We start from the raw sequence: 24,568 nt of genomic DNA, 5'->3' as shown, positions 1-24,568 counted from the left end.
CAATTATTGAGTCATTAACATTATCTCATGTGTTAAAGTTTGTATGCAAAAAAATTCCCTAGCCATTAAAAATCCGAAAATCACATTCTTGCATAATCTAACATCACATGGGCCCCACTAGTCTAACTAGGGTTTTATATGATAAAAATAAGTAATATTAATTTTATCATAGCCTTACTGGTCTCTTTGTACAGTACAAAGGGTTCCACATGATCTAACATCACATTTGGCTTAACTGTATAGAGTGGGCAAAAGAATGGGTCATTTTCATAACAAACCCAAATGGGCTTTAAAATTTAAACTATTTAAAAAACAAGCCCATCAAATCGATGTATAGGATTATAAAGATGATAAATCATAGACATGATCTATAATCTCAACATTAACCCATGACAAAACATAATAATAATAATAATAATAATAATAATAAACCATGCGACCAAGTAGATGTATTGCCCTTATTATTGTTATAAATGGTACACAGACAATTTTTTTTTTATAAAAAATAATATGATGCAATGATAAAAACACTACAAAATAATGTTCTTACGATGAACAACACCCCTTTTAATTTTTTTTTTCAAATTTAACATTTGACATTTAGGGAGTGTTTGGTAAGCATTCTTGGAATGCATTCTAGGTTAATTTTGCATTCTCGGATGATAAAAATAGTTGTTTCTATCATCGGAGAATGCAAAATCGACCTAGAATGGATTCCAAGAATGCAAACCGAACACAACCTTAGAAACCGATAGAGTTACTCGTTAGGGAGAAAGAATGCTAACAGGTGATGTGTCTCGGCATGTACTTGCGCCTAGACATAGCCCAGCGCAAAAAAATCAACGCACCCTGGACATTTCTGCCCTTCCAGGGGTGTACCAGTCTTTTCACATTGGGCTATATCTGAGGTGCAGGTACATGCCGAGACATACTAATGGTTAGCGTTCATTTTCCCTTCTCTTTATTAGATGAGCAATTTCTTCTAGAACTTGATTAAAATCAAAGAAGTAAAAAAAGAAACTTTCGAATCCAATAACTTGTAATGGAAATATATTAAAGAATTGAATCACTCAATGCATAACTAGTGATTTCGGACAGAAGAGCAAAAGTCTAATTCCAATTTTTTATGGGTACCTGATTACGCAATGGAATAATCGAATCGGGTATCTCTTGCACCCGAAATCACTGTACAAAAATTATCAGGAAGGGAACAGATTACCTTAGAACTGCAAATATGATTTCTCTTCCTGATTATAGCTCTTCGTCACCCGAACAACCCTAGGAATTGACGCCTTAAACATTTTAAATGGAACAAAATTATCAAAAAGAAAAACACACTCAGTTTCTATTTCTTAGGGTTTCACATACCCAAACTCACACACTCATAAATTGGGAGAGAGAGAGAGAGAGAGAGAGTCAAAATCGTGATTGTCTCCCTCTCCCCTCTTTATTCACAAATCCCGTAAGTGAAAATTGTGATCGTCTCCCTCTCCCCTCTTAATTTATAAATCTCACAAGTGTGGGTTTCGTAATAATGTGTAATTGGGATTCTTAATTCTATAATGCCATGTGTCCATCTCTTTTAATAGTTTCCTATTATTAGTTTGCGACATTAGGGAGCGAATGGATAGAATAAAAAAAGAATATTTATCTAACATAATTTTCTCATAGTATCTTTAATCTAATTAAAGACATTATTAGATAATTATATACTAAATAATTTAATATTGTTTACTCTAAAAAAAAATGTAGACATTCGCAATTATTCTTATTAATTATAAATCAGTCCCTCTATCAAACATTATTACATAGTGAACTATAGGGCATGTAATTTAATTACTGCCAAACCCCAATTCATTGGACCCAAAAATATTATGAATACACTTTTCAAATGATAATATTAGAGAGTGCACTAAATCCAGACTTTTGTTTGATTATACACAAACACACTCTCTCCTCGATATTCCTCAATTAAAGACAATGGATTTCATGTTGAGCATATCTTTTATTTACAACATGACAACACAGATCCAATATATCGATATGTAGTCCGAAGGACATCAACCATTGGTGCACCAAAACCTATAATGTGTTATCGCAACGACAAAGACCTCTCAGGTCAAAGGGCTAACCAAATTCTACAAATTAAGAATCTCGTTCCTTAACTACTTATAGTAACAAATGTGAGATTCTCACGTAATTTAATTTAATACACATACTATATTTGTACTCACATTTGTGCCCCTGGAATCACAATTCCTAAAAGCAAATAATGTGACGACCATCTGAATAGGGCATCTAGCCTTATCCCTAGTTGAGAAAGTTTTAGGTAAAAACCTAAGGACAACCATAGCATGTTAAATATACATGTCACACATAAAAATAATTAAATCAATTTAATAAATTAAGAAATTCGAGTTTGATGGACACATAATCCCAACACTCTCGACCTTCCTTGGACTTACACTAAACCCAACTGTCTAGCCACCTATCACTAAGCTAGAAGCTCATCCCCAAGCCACCACCTTAACTAATTGTGCACAAGATAAACTATAAATCCCTCCTAGCATATAGCAAACTATATTGTTCGAAGCCATTTAACAAACAATGAGTAATCATAAAAGAGCTGAAAATTCCCACCATGCCAGTCATCAAAGGAACTATTCCCCAGCTCTACTACTAACTCGTTTCCCTCCTCCTTCTTCACTTGTTTTCCTTAATTGGTCACCTTCTTTCCTCCATCATTATTCACGCTCACTTATCACCTTTCATTGCTCCTTCACACTTTTCATGTAGAGATACCACATTTCACCTATCTTTTTCTTGAAAACATGACATATGACTATCAATGTATGGATAAGCACCATGCATGACATGGTATTAGGGAGCATTAAAGGTCTCTTTAGCCTCTGCCCAAATTTAAACACTCTGACATAGAGCCATGGATATATGGAAAACCACCATGCATGACTGGGCCAGGTGTTGGCCAGTTTTAAAGGCCTTCTTACCCTCTGCCCAAATATAAACCAGACTCTTGTCGCCAATTGTTGGGAGCTTCCGCTAGCCAAATGGATTTTCTAATAACAAAAGTCGCCACCCATCTGTCACCAATGTCAACTCCTTTGGGTGTTCGCCACCAACTATTCTCTCTCTCTCTTATGCATGCTTTCCTTCACACATCCTCTACAACCCCTAACTTGTTTCTCTCCTCTTTCTTCTACTTGTTTTCTCTTAACTGGTCATCTTCTCCCCTCCATCGTTATTCATATCCATTTATTACCTCCCATTGCTCCTTCACACCTTTCATACAGAAATGTCACATCTCACCTACCTTTTTTCCTGAGAGCCTGATATATGGCCAGCAATGTATGGATAAACACCATGCATGCCATGGTATTGACCAGCATTAAAGGTCTCCTTTGCTTTTGCCCAAATTTAAACTCTTTGACATAGGGCCATCAATTTATGGATAACCACCATGCATGGTTGGGCCAAGTGTTGGCCTGCCTTAAAGGCCTCCTTAGCCTCGGCCCAAATTTAAACTAGACTATTGTGGTCAATTATCGAGAGCTTCTTCTAGTCAGAGGGGTTTTATAATAACAAATTTCGCCACCCATCTATCACCAATGCTGACTTCGTCGGGTATTCTCCACCAACTATTCTCTCTCTCTCTCTCTCTCTCTCTCTCTCTCTCATATGCATGCTTTCTTTCACGCACCCTCTGCAATTCTTAACTCGTTCCCTCCTCTTTCTTCCACTTGTTTTTCCTTAATTGGTCACCTTCTCTCTTCCATCGTTATTCACGCCCACTTATCACCTCACATTGCTCCTTCACACCTTTCCTGCAGAGATGCCACATCCCACCTACCTTTTTTCTCTTCCTCATTAATTGACTTTCCTTGCATGGACCTGTCATTCTAGCACTCTAAATTTGAGTGCAAATGTTAAACGAGGTTATTTTGTCTTTTACGTTAAAAGAGGAGTGTGTAAGACCGAGTTCCAATAAGAAAATCTCATATAATTGAAATTACTTTTGTAACCTTCCTTATGTGGGAAAATAGGAGAGTAACGATGCCTTGACAATGTAGGGTGGTAGGCAAGAGCAACAACATTTTTCACAAATGCAAGAAATTCTAAAAACCATGCCTTTTTTAAAAAGCAGTATCAGTCTTGGTTGGTATCCATATGGATTGAGCGTATCGGGTTGAATCATACAGCTTTACCCTTAATTTTAATAATAAATTATTTTTAGAAAAAAATTATCTCTAAATTAAAATCATTCCTTCGATATAGGACTGAGCAAGTATCAGTATCAAGCACGTTAAATATCGATACAGATCGATTGATATGCTCCATCTAATATTGTTTTTTAAAATCATGGAACTATAGCTATATAATCAGAAAAGGGAAAAGTTTTCTTGAGCAAGCAGCGGAGGATATGCTCATGGATTTAGTTTATGATATTGGTGCCAGTATAAATCATTTGCCATTACTGACATGACCAGGCAGCATTATGCTTCCCATGACTTAAATTCTCATCAATTAATTCTGATGCCACATGGCATAACTTTTTGACCCATACCATAATTACACTATAAGAGAGTCTCGTAATAACTCTAGTGTCACACCCCCTGTCCTAGCCAGGGACAAAATAGTACATTAACAAGGGTAAGACTAGGATAATACGTGTCAGCCTCACTAATCACCACCAGGATCTCGATGTAGTGGTCAATTCATAGTCAACTCAATATAAATATCACAAATATATTAGAGTGCGGAAACAAAACAATTACATTACAATAATAATGTAAATCAAAAGAAGGTGTGGAAGCGTTTACAATAGTAACATAATAATCTTTCATCGAACTGATTAGATAAATTGTTATTTAACAACTTATCTCAAAAGACCAACAAAAGATTTAAACAATAGGAAATATAACAACAAATACAAAAAGAAACACAAGTAAGGTTTTCCGAACAAGGTGCCCCATAGGCACAATAAGCAAACGAACTCCCAACACCATGAACCTTAGTCACCGACTCTGGGTCACCGGCACCAAGTAAATCCTACCCAAAAGAAGGAGCTGCAGGGCTCGCCACCAAATTATCACCTTCAAACACATCTAAAAAGGTTGCGCAAAGAGGGGTAATTTCCACTGAGCCCAGTGAGGGGAGGGGGAACACACAAGTAATAACACATAGTCTGTGATGCATGAAATCATTATTCAATTAGCCACTTAGCAATCATGTATAAGTCACTAGGTTCTTGCTACTACAACAACTCAGGAAACATCATAGATCACTTATCTTATCACTACAATGCAACCTTAATTGTTGCATAGGGGACCTGTGCTGGTCGAAGCCTCATGCCACCCAGAAGCAGACCCCGATAACCAATGACCAACCCTGACCTGGCCTTAAACCAATCCTCAGGCACACGGGGTGCCTTAATTACCCAACACCTAACCCCTATTGGTAAGGGTCGTAGCAAGGGGATCACAGTCCTAACCACATATACTATATGCACCTATCGTGTTGAGAGGTAATTCGGGTGCATCAACCTCCCATTCCATCTATCGCCTGGTTACCAGCACGACACGACACATGGCAAGCAATTTACAACACAGTACTTGATTTCCAGTGTCACACATTTTCGACATACACATTTATTTCATCAACATAATCCAAAACATAATTTAATATGCAAATATGATATATGCATGTTGAATGGCATACAAAGCATGTTAAAAATGGCAACAATCCCAAATTAAAGTCAAAACCCTGAACCCACTCACCTAATAGTTCGTGAATCAATGTTATGGTTTGTCATCCAATCGGTACTCAACACGCCTCACCGTAGATGTTTAGTTGCCTAGGGATGTGTGGGAACATGTGTTAGGGATGATAGAAGAGGTCCCACAAAGGTTCTCCAAGATTGCCTTTTAAAAGGCATAAAAGAGTTGGAACGGACTCAAAGGTGGATGCATTAGCAGGTGAGTCTGCCCCCGCTTCCGCCTGAGGCCAAACCCGAAATTTGAAGGTCTACACCTCCCCAATCCACTCTCTTGGATTCCAATGTCCCAAGGACCTGGGGGAGGATGTCTTAGGGTCGTCTAAGGTCAAAGTAACATTCCCAAACAAGGGGTTAAAGGATCCAATGTGATTGAATCCAAAGCAAGGGCTAAACCTAGGGTTTGAGAGATTGGAGCCTTAGGCTCAAGAGAGGGTTCCAAAGGGAAGTCTTAAGGTGCAAAGTGGGGGTGGTCTTTGATCCAATAATGGATTTAATTAGAGTGTTCATCCACTACTTGGGTTCCAAGAGGAACCCTAGGTCAAACTCAAACCATAAATTCCCAAACCCTTGGAAGAGAAGGAATACAAAATCACTAACTAGATTAGGGTTTGAGACCCAAAAGTAAAACATGATTTCGATCGAACTAATTTGAATGTGAGATCGAGTTCATATTAGGTTGCAGACCAAAGAAAGTGTAAGGCATCTTCGTTCACGCGGTTAAAACAGTCTTCCCATGTACTTAGTATTTTTTTAAGGAGAAAGTTCTCTGTCCGGGAGTGTGGCCTATGCAGCACTCCCACGAGTCTATCTCTCTCCTCCTCATTTGAAAAGACACATCTGCCCCCTTATTTCGAGGAGGAGAGAGACAGACATATGGCAGTGCTGGCGTAAGCCACACTCCCGGACAGAAAACTACTTCCCATTTTTTTTATTATATAGCAAACATTCTCAAAACATTGATTAGGTTTATACAAAATAAAGAAACACAAATACACAATAAAAGAAAGGGTAACTTTTCGAAATAAAATAAAGGAATATTACAAATTCTCACCTCACCATTTTTTTCACTGGCTAAATTTTCTTCACTATTCCCCCCCCCCTTCTATCTGCAACATGGTTTGAGATATTAGATTGGATCGGCAGATATTGGCCGGATCGGATCAGTATCAGTCAAGGCCGATCCCGAGATTTGACCTATACAACAAGGTTTGACTGGATCGTTGATTGGATCGCCCAACTCGGTTGGATAGGCCCATCTGATCCGATCCTTGACCGATCCAACTGAATATTTTTTTATTTTTTCAAAGTTTTTAATTTTTTTTTATAGTTTTTTTATATTATCTTGACCGATACCGACCGATATTGACCGATACCAATCGATTTTGACCGATCTGATCTAGATAATATCAACCGATCTGATCCTGATATCACAACACCCACCAACTTTAACTGATACATGACCCAATCCATAAATAAATGATTTTGGGGGTTTTTTTTGACCGATTTGGACCAATCCGGAAAGGTTTCGGCCATGACCGATCCCGAATCCGATACCTGGGTTTTGGACCTTGATCTGCAGTCTCCACAATCACCCACAACCTCTCTCTGTCTCTTGTATCCGAACTCTGGAATAGTAGATCGGATTAGTCTGAGTCCGACAAAAGATCCGATCCATCAATATTTGAACCTTACAACCCTACTTCTCTGAATTTCAATCAAACGTTCCTTCATTTGCCCACGCAGAAGTTCTCCAGTTCTCTCTCTCCCTCTTTGTACCATCGATTACTTTCACTGAAATCCTTTCAAGTTGGGTTAGTTATCTCTCTCAAAAATCAAAATTGCCGATATGGAGTTTTCGTTAGTTTGTCTGATTTTATCCTTTTAATTTCTTCTGTTCTTGGCTAAGCAAAGGCTCTACTGTAGTCTGTATAGGTTCGTGTTGTTTGATTTTCCACTGGAAAAGAAGGCTATCATTTTTCCATGGATTTGGCATCAAATTATGACATTGCCCGCACAGCTGATTTCATACGCAGCAGAAACTTCACTAGAGTTGCATTGCAGGTTTCTTCTTTTTCTTTTTGTTTTTCTCATTCTCACTTTTATCTTTTTAGTATAATTTTCTTGCACCCCAGTTTTTCATCAGTAAAAATCTTCTTTTTTTTTTTTTATTCGGAATAAAATATTAGAGGATTAGAAGAAAAAACAAAAGGGAGAACCCCATGGTACAGCCAGCAGGCAATACAATGCCTAAGATGAAGATTAGTCCTTTATAAGTGAAGTACTGTTTTTCATGTTTCATTTCTTATGATAATTTGAATATATAAACATTTATTGGGTCCATTTCAGTTCCCAGATGAGCTTTTGAAGGATTCAACGAAAGTTGTTAGTGCCCTGAGGGATGAATTACTCAGAGAGTTAGATGATGAAGGAAAGAGAGAGTACGGAGATGTTGGGTTCTTTGTGATGGCAGACACCACTTACGGGAGTTGCTGTGTTGATGAAGTTGGAGCTTCACATGTTGATGCCGAGTGTATTGTGCATTATGGACATACTTGCTTGAGCCCGTAAGTGTTTTGTGTTACTTATCTGTAGATCTTGAATGTTTATGGAGTTTGATTTCTTTTTTTCCATGCTTGTAAGTATGTTAAACATCATCATATGGAGAATGAGTAGAACATTGCATGAGTTTGAAAGGTTATGATATGACTAACCAAGGTTTTAAGTATCCTTCTGTATCTGCCAATACTAACTGATACGATACCGAGAAAAATTGGTATTAGTACATGTATGAACCTCAACCTTTATATATAATCAATTGAATGCACTAGTCTCATTGTACTTTCTTCTCCTTTTCATACATGATATATTTTGCATATTACTTATTTATAATGTTTTGTGATTCAAAACTGTATTTTGCATATATCCTAAGTATTTCTATACGTTTTCTGATACGATACCCAATACCAATACTTTAAACCTTGTGACTAACAGAATAACATTACTACTCATTGGTGACACAGTATGATTTATGAGTGATATTTCTTTGATTTAATAATAAATAATGATTAATTACATAAATTTTGTTTAAGATAATGCTTATGAAAATTTTGTTTAAAATAATGTTTTTCTTTGTTATTAGTTGAAGAAACAACATGGTTTTCTTTTACAATTATTAATTCATATTTCATTTTACAAATTGGACAGTAGCTGGGAATAACAGCATGATGCAGGCAAGAAATCAAACCTACAGATAATGGGCTCCAAAGAACAGAAAACTCAGACTTTAATGAATTCTGGAATATATTATTGATTATAAATTGAGAAGAAAAACTAGGAATTTCAGACCTAGCAGATAGCAAAAAAGTAGCAGAAAACAAGTAATAGTAGAATAGAAACAGAGTAATAATAAAGAGAACTGAAATGGAGTCGGTGACCTGATCTGTCAAAGTTCTGGAATAAAACAGAACTAGAAACTGAGAGATAAAGAAGAACAGACCTGTGTAGCGAGTGGCAGAAGAACCTGTAACAAGAGTGGATAAAGAAGAAACAGGGGAAAAAGAAAGGAGATTGATAGGAGAAGAATGAGGGACGAATAAAAGAGGCTAGAAAGGGATGAGCTCAACCGCAGGCGATCAAAGAGATGGGAAAATTGATGCAGATCAGAGGGAGGAGAAAGAAGGCTTGCTACTCTGTTACAAAACCTGCAGATCTTTTTTTTTTTTTTTTTTTTTTTAAGGCTTATGGTTCAATTTCTGGGTCAGGAACTGAACCAATCGGGAGGTCCATTAATGGGGCTCAAAGGGAAATTGTGATTAGGAGTATCTCCTAAATTTTAGGAGATAAACTCTCAGATTCTGCAGCCTGCATGTAAGAAGCCTGGTGCGGCCCTATGGAGGAAGATTAGGTGCTTGCGGATACTATCCCCTAGAAATCTGGAAACTTATCCTCTGTCCAAGCTGTTCCTCGCGTGTGAAGACAAGAGCTATGGGCCGAATTGAAGAAGATGTGATTGTGTGGATTAAAGATTCCAAGATTTTAGGAATCGTGTCACAAAGTAATGTCGGGTGTTTTCTTGAGTTAGTTTTTTTTTGAAAGATTGTAATCAGGCCACACAGGGAATATGTCTTGTCCTTATTTTATTTTATTAGTTTGTTTTTTAGAATTAAGTTGATGTCCATGTAGGGAAATTTTTGGTCTTTGAGTCTTTTATTTAAACAATGTACTGTTGTAATGTAAGAGACGGTTGAGAAATATAGTTTGTTTTACTTTGGTTCAAAAATGAATTTGGATAGGTTTCATTGGTGAAGCTGTTGGTGGTGATTCCAATCGGACTCTGCTGTGGTGATTCAATAGGTTGGGTATGGTGGTGATTCCATTTCCACAAGCCAGATAGTGAAGCCTTGGTCATATTCTTTTTATTTATTCTTTTGTAGGTAAAAAAAAAAAATGTTGAGAATTCTTTTCTTAATACTGTTTTGTCCCTATATGTGATCTTGTTGCAAATAATCTCTCGCTGACTTTATTGGTTTGCGATTGACTCTGCATTAAAAGCACTCCTGTAAACCAGTAGCAGTCATGGTTCAAGAACTCATTTTCCCAAGAAACCGAGACGAAATTTGGTGCAAGTCAGGTTTCTACCATATTTCACATATTTTGGTAGTTTTGTCCAGTTTCGACCAGCCTAGTTTCGACCAGTTTTGACAGCACATGACATGTTGAGTTTTGCCCAAAAATTACCAGGTTTCGACCGAAAACCTGGGAAATCTCGGTTTCCTGGCTGGTCGAAACCGGCCTCAGCATTGAGATTTAGAACCTTGTTAGCAGTAATAGCCTGTAGCAGGATTGAAGACACAGAAGAAATAGTGAGAAGAGAGATGAAATTAATTGGAAGAAAATAACAGGAGAGAACTCAGCAGAGGAGAAACTCAGTCACAATTGCTCGATTCGTGGGCAGAAGTCAATGCACCACCAAAACAAGTCATTTCATTATCTGAAAACTGAAGTTACCCATAATTCATGTGTGGATAGAGCCTTATTTATAAAGACAAAACTGATTTATTTTAGAACTCCTAAACCAACTATAAAAACGTCCATTTAAATTACTGAAACAGACAATCAATAGAAAACCTTATAAAATATGAAATCTGATTTCTATTTGACTAAATAACTGACAATTTTGTAATCCTGATAACAAGTAGATTTCATCCTCATTCTCCCTTTATAGATTCAAACTCAAAGGAATTGATTGGGGGGGGGGGGGGGGCGCACAAGTGGTGGAGCATGTGGTTTAATTACAATGACTTGACATGCCACGAATCCTCTTGAAAGAGGGGTGCCTTCTGGAATCTGGACATAGATGGTGCATGGCTGTCGTCATCTCGTGTTAAAAAATCCCAAAAGAAATAGGAAATTAAAGAGATGAAGACTCCTAAAGACCCTAAACACCTAAACAATAAGACCAGTTTTTTTTTTCTAACTATTCTATCCATATATTTTTTTTCTGTGGTTCAGGGGCTATTTATCTTTAAGTCAAAGCCATGGACACATTTTGTAGTGAGGGGAGATTAGGTTTTAGTGTAAAGTGGCTAGACCAAAGAAATAAGACTCCAACTCCCAAAAACTTGGTTTGTAATTAATTCTACCTGTTCACTTTACTTTATGTTTGTAGTCAAAAGTTGCTTTAGGCAGGCCTACCTGAGAAGCTTATTAGGGTGGCGCACCAAATTTAGCCACATGGCAGGATGAAGTGGCAAGTATGCCTGTTGGATAGTTATGTCTAGGTTTGGATTAGCTACATGTTAGACGTCAGGACCTAATTTAATCAAATACCCTCCCGTGTATTGGTAACATCCTTTCTATTTTTCAGCTGTCCATGTATGCCCTCACACTGTCTTGTAGTCCCTAGATTTTCAGAGCTTTATTTTTCCGCTGAAACTCCACACATAGTCTGGGGACCTTGTGCTCTACCCGCCCCAAAAATTTGGCCCCATCTGATCTGCTATTTGGCAGAAACTTGGGCTGTCATGACAAGCTTATCAAGATGGCCCATCCTGAGTAACTTAGCACTTTTTTGTATGTCAACTATTTTGGAGCTCGCTTTGCACAGATGAATTTTGAAAGCTAGTGCTTTTGTCAATGGTTGGAACAGCAATGTATGGGAGAGGAAGAAGACCATAGTGACTGATTACTCTCCCCGGTCTACTCAGGATTGCTGGCCCAATCCTTTGTGATGTACCTGTTGGGGAACTCCCTCTTTAATGCCAGCAGTAGCAGGATAAGCCTAGACTTCCTAGGCTATCTGGTGAGGGTAGAAGGGGTGACGAAGTACGACTGGGGTGGCGCTGGCTATGCCTACCTATTGAGGTGCCTGGATGCCCTTGCACTGGGCAAATCCCACTGTATCATTGGGGGTCGGTGTATCCTGGAGATAATTCTTTTTTCTTTTTATTATTTAATGGAAACTTTATGATGAATTTATTTAATAGACATTATTGGATAATTAACCTGATTTGCAACAAGCTCATCTTGGGGTGCCCAATTGATGGCAAATCTGGTAGTGGGAACTATTTGGGAAGAACTCACCAACACAAATAGAAGCAATTTTATTATCAACTATAAACACAAATCTAGCTGCAGATAAGTATAAGTTACAAAAAGTAGGGTTACTACACTTGGACCATAATCATATCTGTCAATTCATCAACAACAACAACATCATCCAAGCCTTATCCCAACTTAATGGGTCGGCTACTTGGATCCTATAAGAGACCATAGGTAAAAAAGAACTAAAAACATTCACCAAAAAAAAAAAAGAAGTAAAGGAGGGGGTTGGGGGGGGGGGGGGAGAGGAAACAACATTCTGCACTAGGTCATACTAAACAACATCGACACAATTTCTAGGGCATCAACACTTCTTAACTATGTACCGCTTCGTAACTGCCCAACATTCTGCACTAGGTCTCGAAGAGGGCTGTAATACAAACAACAGCCTCACAACAACAAAGACCAGCTAAAAGGGGTCGACCGCATGGATTTTTGATCTCCAAACAGCTCTATTTGAGGTCATACTAGGAGTAAGGCCTAAGCTAAGCATGTCTATCTTCAGCACTTCTCTTAAGGTTATCTTCATGGTACTAAATCTCGTTTCGTTTCGGTGTTTCGGTTTGACCGAAATTTCCGAGATACCAAAATTTTGTCGAAATCTCGGTCGAAATATGGTATTTTTCTGTGGGTGTAAAATGCCAAAAATGACCGAGATTTCCGAAACGAGATGACCGAAATTTCCGAAATATTCGAAATATTGCATTTTTTCATATTGGACTTGCGTTTCGTTTCGGACAGGTTGAGATACTCGAAATATTCGATATCTCGACCGAAATTTCGCGAGTTTTAGTACTATGGTTATCTTAGGCCTGCTCCTAGTTCTTTTGGCTTCCTCAATCAGGATCATGTCGCTCCTCCGGACTGGGGCCCTTGAAGGCCTCCATTGGACATGGCCATACCATCTCAAATGATCCTCTCTAATTTTATCATGAATCAGGGCTACTTCCAACCCAGCTCTAATATGATCATTCCTTATTTTATCCTTTCTAGTTTTCCCACTCATCCATCTCAACATCCTCATCTCTGCAACACAAAGTTTATTTATGTGGCACTTCTTCACAACCCAACATTCCGACCCGTACATCATAGCTAGTATAATGATAGTCGTTTGAAATTTTCCTTCAAGCTTTAAAGGGATACGCTGATCACACAGTATTCCGGTCGTGCTTCTCCACTTAATCCACCCTGTTTTAATCCTATGGGCAACGTTGTCATCTATGTTTCCTTTCTTGTTTACGATTGATCACTTTGCGGGATCTCCCTCTCCTTAATATTTACCACTTCATTATTCATCCCTGAGTTGCTAAAGTTACACATCATGTATTTGGTCTTAGTTGTACTTATCTTTAGACGTTTTGATTCCAAAGTTGTTCTCCATAGTTCCACTTTGGCGTTAATCCCTGCTTTTGTCTCATCTATTAAAACAATATCATCTGCAAAGATCATACACCATGGGACCTCTCCTTCTATGCTCCTAGTTAAGTCATCCATGATAAGTGCAAACAAATAAGGGCTTAAGGCTAATCCTTGGTGTAACCCACTTAAGATTGGGAATTCACTACTTTGGTCCTTGCTGTTCTAACTCTAGTCACCACATTAGCATACATATCTTTAATTATATCTATGTATTTACATGACACCCTTCTCTTTTCTAAAATATTCCAGATTAGCTCTCTACGAACTCTGTCGTAGGCTTTTTCCAGATCTATAAAGACCATATGAAGATCTTTCTTACCCTCTGTATATCTTTCCATGAGTCTCCTTAATAAGAAAATTGCCTCCATCGATGATCTTCCTGGCATAAATCCGAATTGGTTTTCCGATATAGTAGTCTCCTTTCTCAAGTGAACTTCAATAACCCTCTCCCCATAACTTTATCGTATGGCTCATTAACTTTATGCCCCTGTAGTTATTACAATTCTGAATATCTCCTTTGTTTTTGTAGATTGGGACCACAAAGCTTCTCCTCCATTCATCTGGCATTTTCCTAGTGGTTATAATCTTGTTAAACAACTTGGTTAGCTAGGATAGACCACAGAGTCCTACGATCTTCCACACCTCAATTGGGATATCGTTTGGGCCTGGAGCCTTGCCTACAATCATCCTTCTTATCGTTCTTTTACTTCGGGCATCCTAATTTTATATACATATCTACGCGAAGAGGAATCCCTACGAATGACGCTTTGCGCAACACTGTCACTCGTGGGGTCTTCATTAAGGAGCCCGTAGAAGTACTCTTGCCATCTCTCTTCAATGTCCTCGTCCTTTATTAGAACTCTACCATCCTCGCTTTTAATACATCAGACATGGTCTAAATCTCTGGTCATCCTTTCTCTCACTTTTGCTATTTTAAAAATTGCCTTTTCCCCATCCTTCAAATTTAGATTATTATAGAGATCGTCATATTTCTTTACACTTGCTTTCCTCATGATCTTCTTGGCTTTGTTTTTGGCCAGCGTGTATCTTGTTAGATCCTCTTCTTCTTTAGACCTTTGCCATAACTTGAAGCAAGTTTTCTTGGTCTTAATGGCTGCTTGGACTTCATAATCCCACCACCAGGTCTCTCAAGGGGCATGCCGAATACCTTTTGTTTCCCCCAGCACCTCTTTAGCAACCTTCTTTATACAGTCTGCCATCTTGTCCCACATCATGTTGGGTTCTCCCTCAAGATCCCACTTTCCTTGTTTGATCATTTTATTCAAAAATGGGATCATGACCGTCAGTTCATCAATGGATAGAAATATTCAATTCAATAAACAGCAAACAATCCTTTCTATATCGAGCATAGTGTCTTTTATAGGAAGAGAACAAAACTGTAATAGCATTAAATCTTAAAAATGTTATAATTCAAGATCTCAGAAAAAAAAAAAAAAAGAATTGTTACTGTATCAATGCAATAAATATTAATAACAAAAATTAGAATGTAGGGCAGGATTGGGTATTCCTAAAGTCACCAAATCATCTGTGATCAGGTCGGCTCACTCATGGTAGTTCCATGCCTCTGTAAACTATTCAGCTTATGTCATGATATATCGTAGAATTATTATTATTATTTTATATATTACTTGTGACTTAACTTTTTCATATAGCTACTGCCTTAAATGTTTCTTCATGGTGGTTGAACTCCACTGGCCTCATTCTTTGACTTATTTTCTTGTTTAACATTTTTGTGAATTTTGAACTTTTAATTATTGTTTTAATTATTTATTTTTGTTGACAGAACATCCACCTTGCCAGCATTATTTGTTTTTGGAAAAGCCTCCATTTGTGTACAAGATTGTGTCAAGTCGTTGTCAGGTTGCTTATTGAACAATGAAAAACCTATTCTGGTATGGCAGAATGTCCAGTAGTACTTCCATTCTTAATGATTTTTCGATTGTGACTATTTAAATGCATGGGATGATGCCTTTTCTTTGTCTTTCCTCTCTTTGTTTCCTCCATTTTGTAACTACATAAAAATTTGTTCATAAGGGAGAAAGCACCACGCCATCACCATACAAAGAGAGCATGGTGGAATCAAGGTATCCCTAAAGAGGTTTCAAATTCCAACCGACAGGTTGGACTGTCAAAAACTGTTATACAGCAGTGTAGCGGGCTTATAAGTTATAACTTATAATCACAGGAGCGGTGCTTATGTTAGAACTAAAATTAGGTCAATAATATGGACACAGCAACAGTGTTAACTTCCCCGAAGATGATCAGAATCCAATGGCTGGATTGACAATTACAGCAGGTCTAAAGTGAATGGCAGCTTGCTATTAAATTTAGTAGTTAAGCATAGCTCTCAAACCTTAGGGCATTACACTGGGCTTAATAATCACAGGAGCAATGCTTATGTTAGATTTAAAATTAGTTCAATAATATGTATACAGCAACAGTGTTAACTTCCCCAAAGATGATCACAATCCAATGGCTGGACTGACAATTACATAAGGTCTAAAGTGAATGGCAGCTTGCTGTCAAATTTAGTATTTAATTATAACTCTCAAACTTTATGGCAGAATACCCTCAAACTAATACCGATAACAGGTCTCAGTTACAATATAACACCATTAAATTATTTCACCTAACTAATGACCAGAACAAAGGTTACAAGTTCAGTCTCCAAAATAGAAACTAGTTACTAAAACAATAAGCCAACACTACCGGCTCATGGAATCCTCTGTTGGAGATAGTTCATATTAAGGGGAGGGGCATGTTCTCGTAGAAGCATGGTGATAAAAAAAACTTTAGAGAAGTCTGGGCATAGATCTTTAAACAGAAGAAAGAACTCTTTGTGTTTCAAAGTCAAGTGGTTTCTTATGTGCAGTAGAGTTAAATAATTTTATCGGTTTAACCTATTCTTTACTGGTTTAATGATTTACTTCCGACATGCAGGTCCTCTTTGGACTGGAATATGCCCATGCAATGCATGGTATTAAAGAAGCATTGGAAGTTGAATCAGCAAGTTTGTGTGGCCCAATATCCAAAAATGCTATCCATTTTGCTGATGTCCTGTGTTCAGTAATGAATCCAACAGAAGATTGTGGAACTTCCAACACACAACTACAGTCCTCCGATTGCTTGAATGTTAATAGAGATTGTTCTCACTGGGATCAATTGAATTCTGGAGATGTTGGCACTAGTTATACCATAGGAGGCTTAACCTGGAATTTGCCAGGACACAAGATGGAAGACTGCATACTTTTTTGGATTGGTCCTGACAATTCAGCATTTGCAAATGCGGTGCTCACATATAACCGCTGTGACACAGGTAAAAATACTTATCTTTTATAAAAAAAAATATACTTTATCCCTTTGAAGTCTTGGTACCCTTTATCTATTTGAATATAAAGATCTGGACCTTCTCTGTCCCCTTTGCTTGAGTAAATTCTTATGTAGGAAAAGAGGAGGGGGTATTCTTCCCAATTTTGCTGGGTAATGGAGGCATACAATTTTAAACATGATTACTTCTCTCTTTATGTTTGTGATACAACATGATTGCCCCTTTTTCATTCTGTATCGTAATGCCTCATGTTTGTGCAGTACACATCATGTGCACGCTCTTCCTTGTGAGTTGTGAATTGGTTTGTCCAACTGATTGGGTTTTAGATTTTATTCTTCCAAATTTTCCTGTGATTCAGATATATATTTAATCATCCGGTCCAATTGGTTAAATATTTGATGAATTTGCTTATGGTGCTGTTGGGCCACCAGTAATACAGTCAAAGGTATGGTGGATGAGTATGTGCGCTCTTGTAAGTGAGGAAGTACATATTGCTACATTACGATAGATGGCCTACCATATCTATTGCTGTGTGGTTGATAACTGTACTATATTCCATTCAGGATAATGCAACCATCATCATTATGGCATTATCATAAGGAAAACAATTGTCCCTGCGGGTGACTCACCCAATCATGTTAATGAGGAATATATCTAATGGAATTTTTGTAATAATCCTCAGCTATCCCATGTATTGGCGTAAATGCCCCTAGATACCTCCCCTCCCCCCCCCACCTTTATCTGACTGGTAAGCAAGCTAGCGCACTCACAGGTGTAATCACTATCCTTGTCACAACTACCCTAGATGGGATTTTTTTGGGTCCTTTTACTTATATTAGTACATCACTTATCTTGTTACATATAGTTGATAGAACATTATGGATTGAATTCTATATTTTATTATTGTTTCATGCGTATGTTATACATTTTGGTTTGGAGGTTTGACATTTGTTTCAGTCAGATATGACCCCACGGAGAATTGCTTGGTGAAGGATGTATCTCATATGGCAAGAATTATTAAGCGCAGGTGAAAATGTCATCTCTTTAGCACCCTCTCCATTGACAATTATTTCTTATCATGCATTTGTACCTCTTTTTTTCATATTTACTATGAAACTATTTATCTCTACAGATATTACCTTGTGGAGAAAGCAAAGGATGCAAACATTGTTGGGATTTTGGTGGGCACACTCGCTGTAGGTATGTTCCACTGTAGTCCTTGTTGTAATTAGCATTCTGTTTATTAGTGGCTCATTAATCCTTGAAGTGGGAGGTCTGCTAACTTATCTTAGTAGTCATACCCGTGAGCCTGCCTGAATATGTAGAACTCATCACTTAGAAGATTTGTATATTTTATGAATCGTCCCTGCCTGAATATGTAGAACTCATCACGTAGAAGATTGTATATTTTATGAATCTTAACAATGTTTCTATGCTTATTTAGTCCTTTAGCACTTATCTTTATGTTTTTATATTCTCTTATGTTCTTCCTAATCCTATGATAAATGCGTAAGACTAACACTAATTGTGTTTTTTTTTTCGACACTCATGATATTATCACACTGATATTGATGCTTCTTGCCTAATGGTGTGACACAAATACCAGTTTTCACAAATATTTCTATAAGAGCAGCTATGGGTCCAAGCTGGTAATGTTTAAGTTGTGTCAAATTAATACTTTGTCACATTTTGCATGATCTTGACCATGACTCATCAAGACATCAACTAATCATGTCAGCACATTCAACCCTAATGCAGCTGGTTAATAAATCGATCACCTTTGGGTTGGACTCAAACTGCTTAACATGCCAAAGCGATATTAGCTTTGAGTCATCAGATTGTGTTAGATTTGTTTCACATGGTCTATTTTATTTATTATTTTTGGTGTATGCAAGGAAGAAGAACTCGTCTCGAGTACAGGTTTCGACCTGCCAAATTTCCGAGTTGGGGTAATTTTTTTTTTCCAACTCAAGCTGGTTTCGGTGGGTTTTAGACCTAGTTTGGGTTTGAAACTTGGTACTCAGCCTATTTTAGGCCATTTAAACACAATGGCACTATAAGATTTTGCAAAAACAAAGTCCAAATAGGAGTTTCTGTTGGCAGACAACGACGTACTAAAATACCCTACTATTACACATAATATAGTGATTGAAAGCAATCAAAGCATTCAATTAATGTAAATCAACTTAAATAAGCATTAGAAATGTTAAAGTGTATAATACATCAATTTGTTTAACATATTACATCTATGATCTATCATCCCATAAAATGTGACCGAATCACTCATTTAGAACGATTCGGTCCACATATTCTTCTCATGTCATCATTCTATTGTAGTGTTGCACATAGTTGGCCACAAAACACATATAAGTGTTGTCATCAACATATGCCAAGTCCCCTATCTTACGGTATAGAGGAGCCGGTTACCATGAGGCGTAAGATCCACTGCTACTGTCATACTGAGGCATGTATGGGTGTGGCTGGTATGGGATGTGGAATATGTCCACAAAATCTGACCCAGTGCTTTGATTGTCGAACTTAAGTGTTGATTGACCAAAGGCCCCAAACTGACCACAACCGAAAGGTTGTATGTTGAAATCCAGGTGCAAAATGAGGTAGCAACAACTCACAGGGGAAAAAAGGGTTGAAATCTGGAACTCGATAGTGAACTCGCGAGTTTTGTCGAGTTCTGGAAGTTTTTAAAGGCAAAAATGGTCGAAATCTGGGTCGAGTCGAGATTTTGCCCGAGATGGTGTTGATTTTTAATTCGCATATCATCTCGTCTCGACCACTTCAAAAGCCGAGATCTCGCTCGCGAGTTCTTCTTCCATGGGTGTATGATACTGGCTCATTTGCTCTCTCTTCAAAAAATATGAAGACTTTGGCTTTTAACCTCATGCATGGGAAGCATATGCCAAACTACCAAGGTACAAAATATTTTATTGTTTGCGTTTAATGTATATTTAATATGTGACTTGATAGAGAACTAACAACCAACCAACCAGAAAAGGAAGATGGGAAGAACAAAATATATCTAACTTAACTAGAACCCTCTCACGATAGAGACAGCCCTCTTATCGTGAGTAAAGCCAACCACAGCTACTGCCAATGATGAAGGGTCCAATAGGGGTCCACGACTCCTATTTGACCATAACTGGACACTCCCCCTAAAGCTGTGGACCATACAAATCTCCCATGCCTAGCTTTGAAGGAAAGCAGGGCCAAAAAGTGACTTGGTAAATAGATCAGCCAACTGGTCAGCAGAAGAAACAAATGGAGTAACAATCAGCTTCTTCATAACAGCATCTCGGACTAAGTGGCAGTCAAACTCAATATGTTTGTTCCTTTGGTGAAACAATCGGGTTGCTAGCAATGTAGATGGCAGCTTGATTGTTACCAGACATCTTCATAGCTTGAGTGATTGGAAAACCCATCTCTTGAAGAAGTGATTTCAACCATATCAACTTAGCGGCATTATGAACCATAGCCCTATACTCATCTTGAGCATTAGATCTAGCCACAGTGGTTTGCTTCTTACTACGCCGCAAGACAAGATTGCCACCAATATAACGTACAATAACCTGTGGTAGACCTATCACCATACGTACTAGCCCAATAAGTATCAGAAACCCTACCAATCAACATTTTGATGTGGACGATAAATGAGCCCCTTTCTTGGAGCTCCTTTTAGATACCTTAATTTCCGACAAGTTGCCTCCCAGTGAATTTTCTTCCGTGACTGCATAAACTGGCTAATAATGCCCAAAGCAAAGGAAATGTCAGGTCTAATAACAGTTAGATAAATGATATTCCCAACTAATCTCTTGTATTGGTGCACATCATCAAACAATTCACCATCATTGGTGCCAAACTTCTGATGTGGATCCATAGGAGTGTCAACTAGCTCACACACAAGCATACTGCTTTCAAGTAAAGGGTCCAACACATTTCTGTTGTGATAGACTAATCCCTTTCTTGCTTCGTAGTACCTCAATACGAAGACACTGACTGAGAGAATCCAAGTCTTTCAATCTGAAAGTGCTGATGTAGAAAGGACTTAACCTTTGCAATACATGTTGTATCATTACCAAACACAATAATGTCATTAATATAACAACTAACAGAACCATTTTAGAACCTTGATGGCGAACAAAGACTGAGTGATCCGAATACAATTGTGAAAATCCACACTTAGTAACAATCGAGCTGAACTTGTCAAATCAGGCTCTAGGTGATTGTTTCAAGCCATAAATAGCTTTATGTAGCTTACAAATTCTGTGTGAATTCTTCCCCTGAGCAATATACCTTGGAGTTTGCTCCATAAACTCCTTCTCCTCTAAATCACCATATAAAAGTGCATTCTTGATATCCGGTTGGTAGAGAGGCCAATCGAAATTTACTTCCAAGGAAATAAGCACCCGGACCGAGTTGAGATGTGCAATCGGTGAGAAGGTCTCAAAGTAGTCCACACCATACGTCTGAGTAAATCCCTTTGCAACCAAACGGGCCTTAGGCCTTTCAACTGAAGTACTGAACCATCGGGATGGTACTTGACTATATACACCTAGCGACATCGTACATGATCCTTATCGGGAGGCAAGTCCACCAGAATCCATGTCTCTCGACAGATTAAAGCATCCATTTTTGTTTCCATAGCCACTTTCCACCCAGGATGAGATAAAGCTTCTTGATAAGTCTGATGAATGGAGTTAGTAGATATGGACAAGGTAAGGGGATTGAAAGTAAGATATAGGCACATAATTCTCAATAGGATAAGTAGTTAGGGATTTTTGTGTTCAAGAACGTGTACCTTTGTGAAGAACCATTGGTAAGTCAGTTGGAGCTTCAGCTGGAGGATCAGACTGAGTGGTGGGCTGTGCAGCAGTAGGTGGCACTGTTTTCTTGTGCCGCTGATATACTTGTAATGGAGGATCAAAGGACACAAGGATTGGCATCACGGGGGTGCACAATTACTACCATTCTCAAGAATAACACTAGGCGCTGGAGGGAGAAAATATGGAGTGCGATCAATGAATGTAGCATCGGCACTAACAAATTGCCAATGAGTAATCTGGTCATAACATTTATACCCTTTTTGGGTTCTAAAATAACCAAGAAAAATGCACTTTACTGCCTTGGGAGACAACTTATCTACCTGAGGGTGTAAAATATGAGCAAAACAAACACATCTAAAAACCCAAGGCAGTAAAAAAAACATGGGTGTGTTAGGATACACAATAGATATGGGTTATTGGTTAGCAAGAATAGAAGAAGGCACCCGATTAATCAAACAAAATGCACTGAGAACGGCATCACACAAAAAATGCGTAGGAACATTCATATGAATCATTAGAGATCGTGCGATCTCCAATAAGTGCCTATTTTTTCGTTCAGCAACCCCATTTTGTTGTGGGGTATGTGAACAATTTGTTCAGTGGATTATGCCGTAATCAGAACAAAAAACCAGAAATTTCACGTTGTATGTATTCAAGTGCATTATCAGAACAGAAAACCTTAATTGAAACATCAAATTAGGTCTTTATTTCATTATAAAAATATTTATAAATAGATAAAAACTTAGAACGATCTTTCAACAAGTACACTCAGCTTAACTGAAAATAATCATCCACAAAGGTAACAAATTAATAAAAACCCTAGCTATTTTTCACTCGACAAGGACCCTAGATGTCGGAATGAATTAAGGAAGATAAAGACTGACTTCTCGAAACACTACGAGCAGGAAAGGACAAATGATGATGTTTTCCAGGTTCACAGGCTTTACACTCCAAACCCAACATAAACTTGCAGCTGGGAACCATTTGTTGAAGCTTGGATAGGGATAGATGTCCTAACCGAAGATGCCATTGGAGAGGAGACACATCAGAAGTAGTAGCAACAGTAGTGGAGGAGCCAGTGCCATGTAGATAGTAGTGTCCTGCCTACTCAAGCCTGCCACCAATCATCCTCCTTGTCTGAAGATCCTGAAAAACACAAAAGGAAGGAAAAAAGGTGGTGAGTAGTTAAGAAACTTGGTCAGTTGACTAACAGATAGCAAACTTAATGGTAACTGGGGTACATGAAGAACAAAAGATAGGGTCATGGATTCAATAGGAAAATACGTACCATGACCAGTCACATTGGTGGAAGATCCATCAGCAAGTATGACAGGAGAAGAGAGAAATATTTGATAAGGAAGAAAACAACTCAGACTTACCTGTCATAGTAGATGCACTAGAATCAATGATCCACGGAGTAGAAGATGTGGATGTCAGGAAAGCAGATGTACCTGTGTGGGCCAGAGTGGCGGTGGATGAAGGGGCATCAGTGGATGATTGAAGATTCTGGATAAGCTTCAAAAATGATTGTAGTCATCTCAAGACAGACCCAGATGAAGAACCTCAGATGAGGAAGCAATATCAGTTTCGCCAAACGACACCTTTGTAGTACTACCATCTGGCCCAACAGAATTAGCTAGGGTGGAACCTATTCTGGACGTCCATGCTTAGCCCAACAAGTTTCTATGGTATGATTGGGTTTACCACAAAAATGACACACTTTGAAGGACCAGTCGCTCCTCTGGCCACTTGTACCTCGGCCACCACAGCCACGACCTACCCATGAGCCACACCCTCTCCCTGAAAAGTTAGAACCTCGACCATGGCTAGCAACAAAGGCCGATCTCTCTTTAGGAGAGGGGAAGGATCCACTTGAGAAGTAGTGGTAATGTGCTTAAGACGTGCAAAAGATTCATTAAGGGAGGTCACCTTTTCCCCAGCAAGTAGCGGACTCTTAACTGACTGATAATCATGATTCAATCCTGCCATAAACTTTGCAACATAGAACTCTTCCCACTGAAGTTGTAACTGTTCCAAATTGGTGGTGAGTGGCTGATGGATATTGATCTCCTCTCTTATACCCATAAAAGCATTAAAGTACTCATTTAAGGACTTGTGTCTCTGCTTGACAGTAAACAATTTATCGTATAAATCATAAACACGAGAAATATTTTTCTCTTGAGGGAAGGTTCTCTTTAACTCATCCACACTCCTTTAGCGGTGGGATGAAACGAGTCATTGGCTGCAATTGACTGATCCATGCTGTTCCATAACCATACGAGGACAGTATCATTCTCCCGCAGCCATTCCTCATAGGTTTTCATCTCAGAAGGGTCCTTAGAGTCAGTAGGAGGTTCTGACTGAAGATACTTCAATTTCCCTTTGGCACTAACATACACCTTAATGTCCTGAGCCCATAGAAAGATAATAGCCAACTCCATTAAGTTTAGTGGTGGTAATTTGAACATTACCATTGTCCACTGTGGTCTTCGGATCTGCCATCATACACACAAATTGATGATACTACCCGAGAACAAGGATAAATAAAAATCACTTCAGAAATTGAGTGAA

At 38.3% G+C, this 24,568-nt stretch overlaps 1 protein-coding gene across 1 annotated transcript in view; it reads left to right on the top strand.

Moving 5' to 3' along the window:
- Positions 1–7,699: 7,699 nt before the first annotated feature.
- Positions 7,700–24,568, top strand: part of LOC122665297 (2-(3-amino-3-carboxypropyl)histidine synthase subunit 2) — a 31,632-nt gene continuing 14,763 nt past the window's right edge. Inside the window, exons 1-6 of the mRNA XM_043861413.1 lie at positions 7,700–7,855; positions 8,141–8,358; positions 15,618–15,726; positions 16,775–17,150; positions 18,120–18,189; positions 18,295–18,362. Of these exons, the coding sequence (XP_043717348.1) occupies positions 7,775–7,855; positions 8,141–8,358; positions 15,618–15,726; positions 16,775–17,150; positions 18,120–18,189; positions 18,295–18,362 (922 nt within the window). The 5' untranslated portion in view covers positions 7,700–7,774. The remainder of the gene's footprint in view (positions 7,856–8,140; positions 8,359–15,617; positions 15,727–16,774; positions 17,151–18,119; positions 18,190–18,294; positions 18,363–24,568) is intronic.

Source organism: Telopea speciosissima, chromosome 6, assembly GCF_018873765.1.
Source record: "Telopea speciosissima isolate NSW1024214 ecotype Mountain lineage chromosome 6, Tspe_v1, whole genome shotgun sequence".
NCBI classification, from domain to species: domain Eukaryota; kingdom Viridiplantae; phylum Streptophyta; class Magnoliopsida; order Proteales; family Proteaceae; genus Telopea; species Telopea speciosissima.
This window is presented reverse-complemented; position numbering and strand designations above follow the sequence as displayed.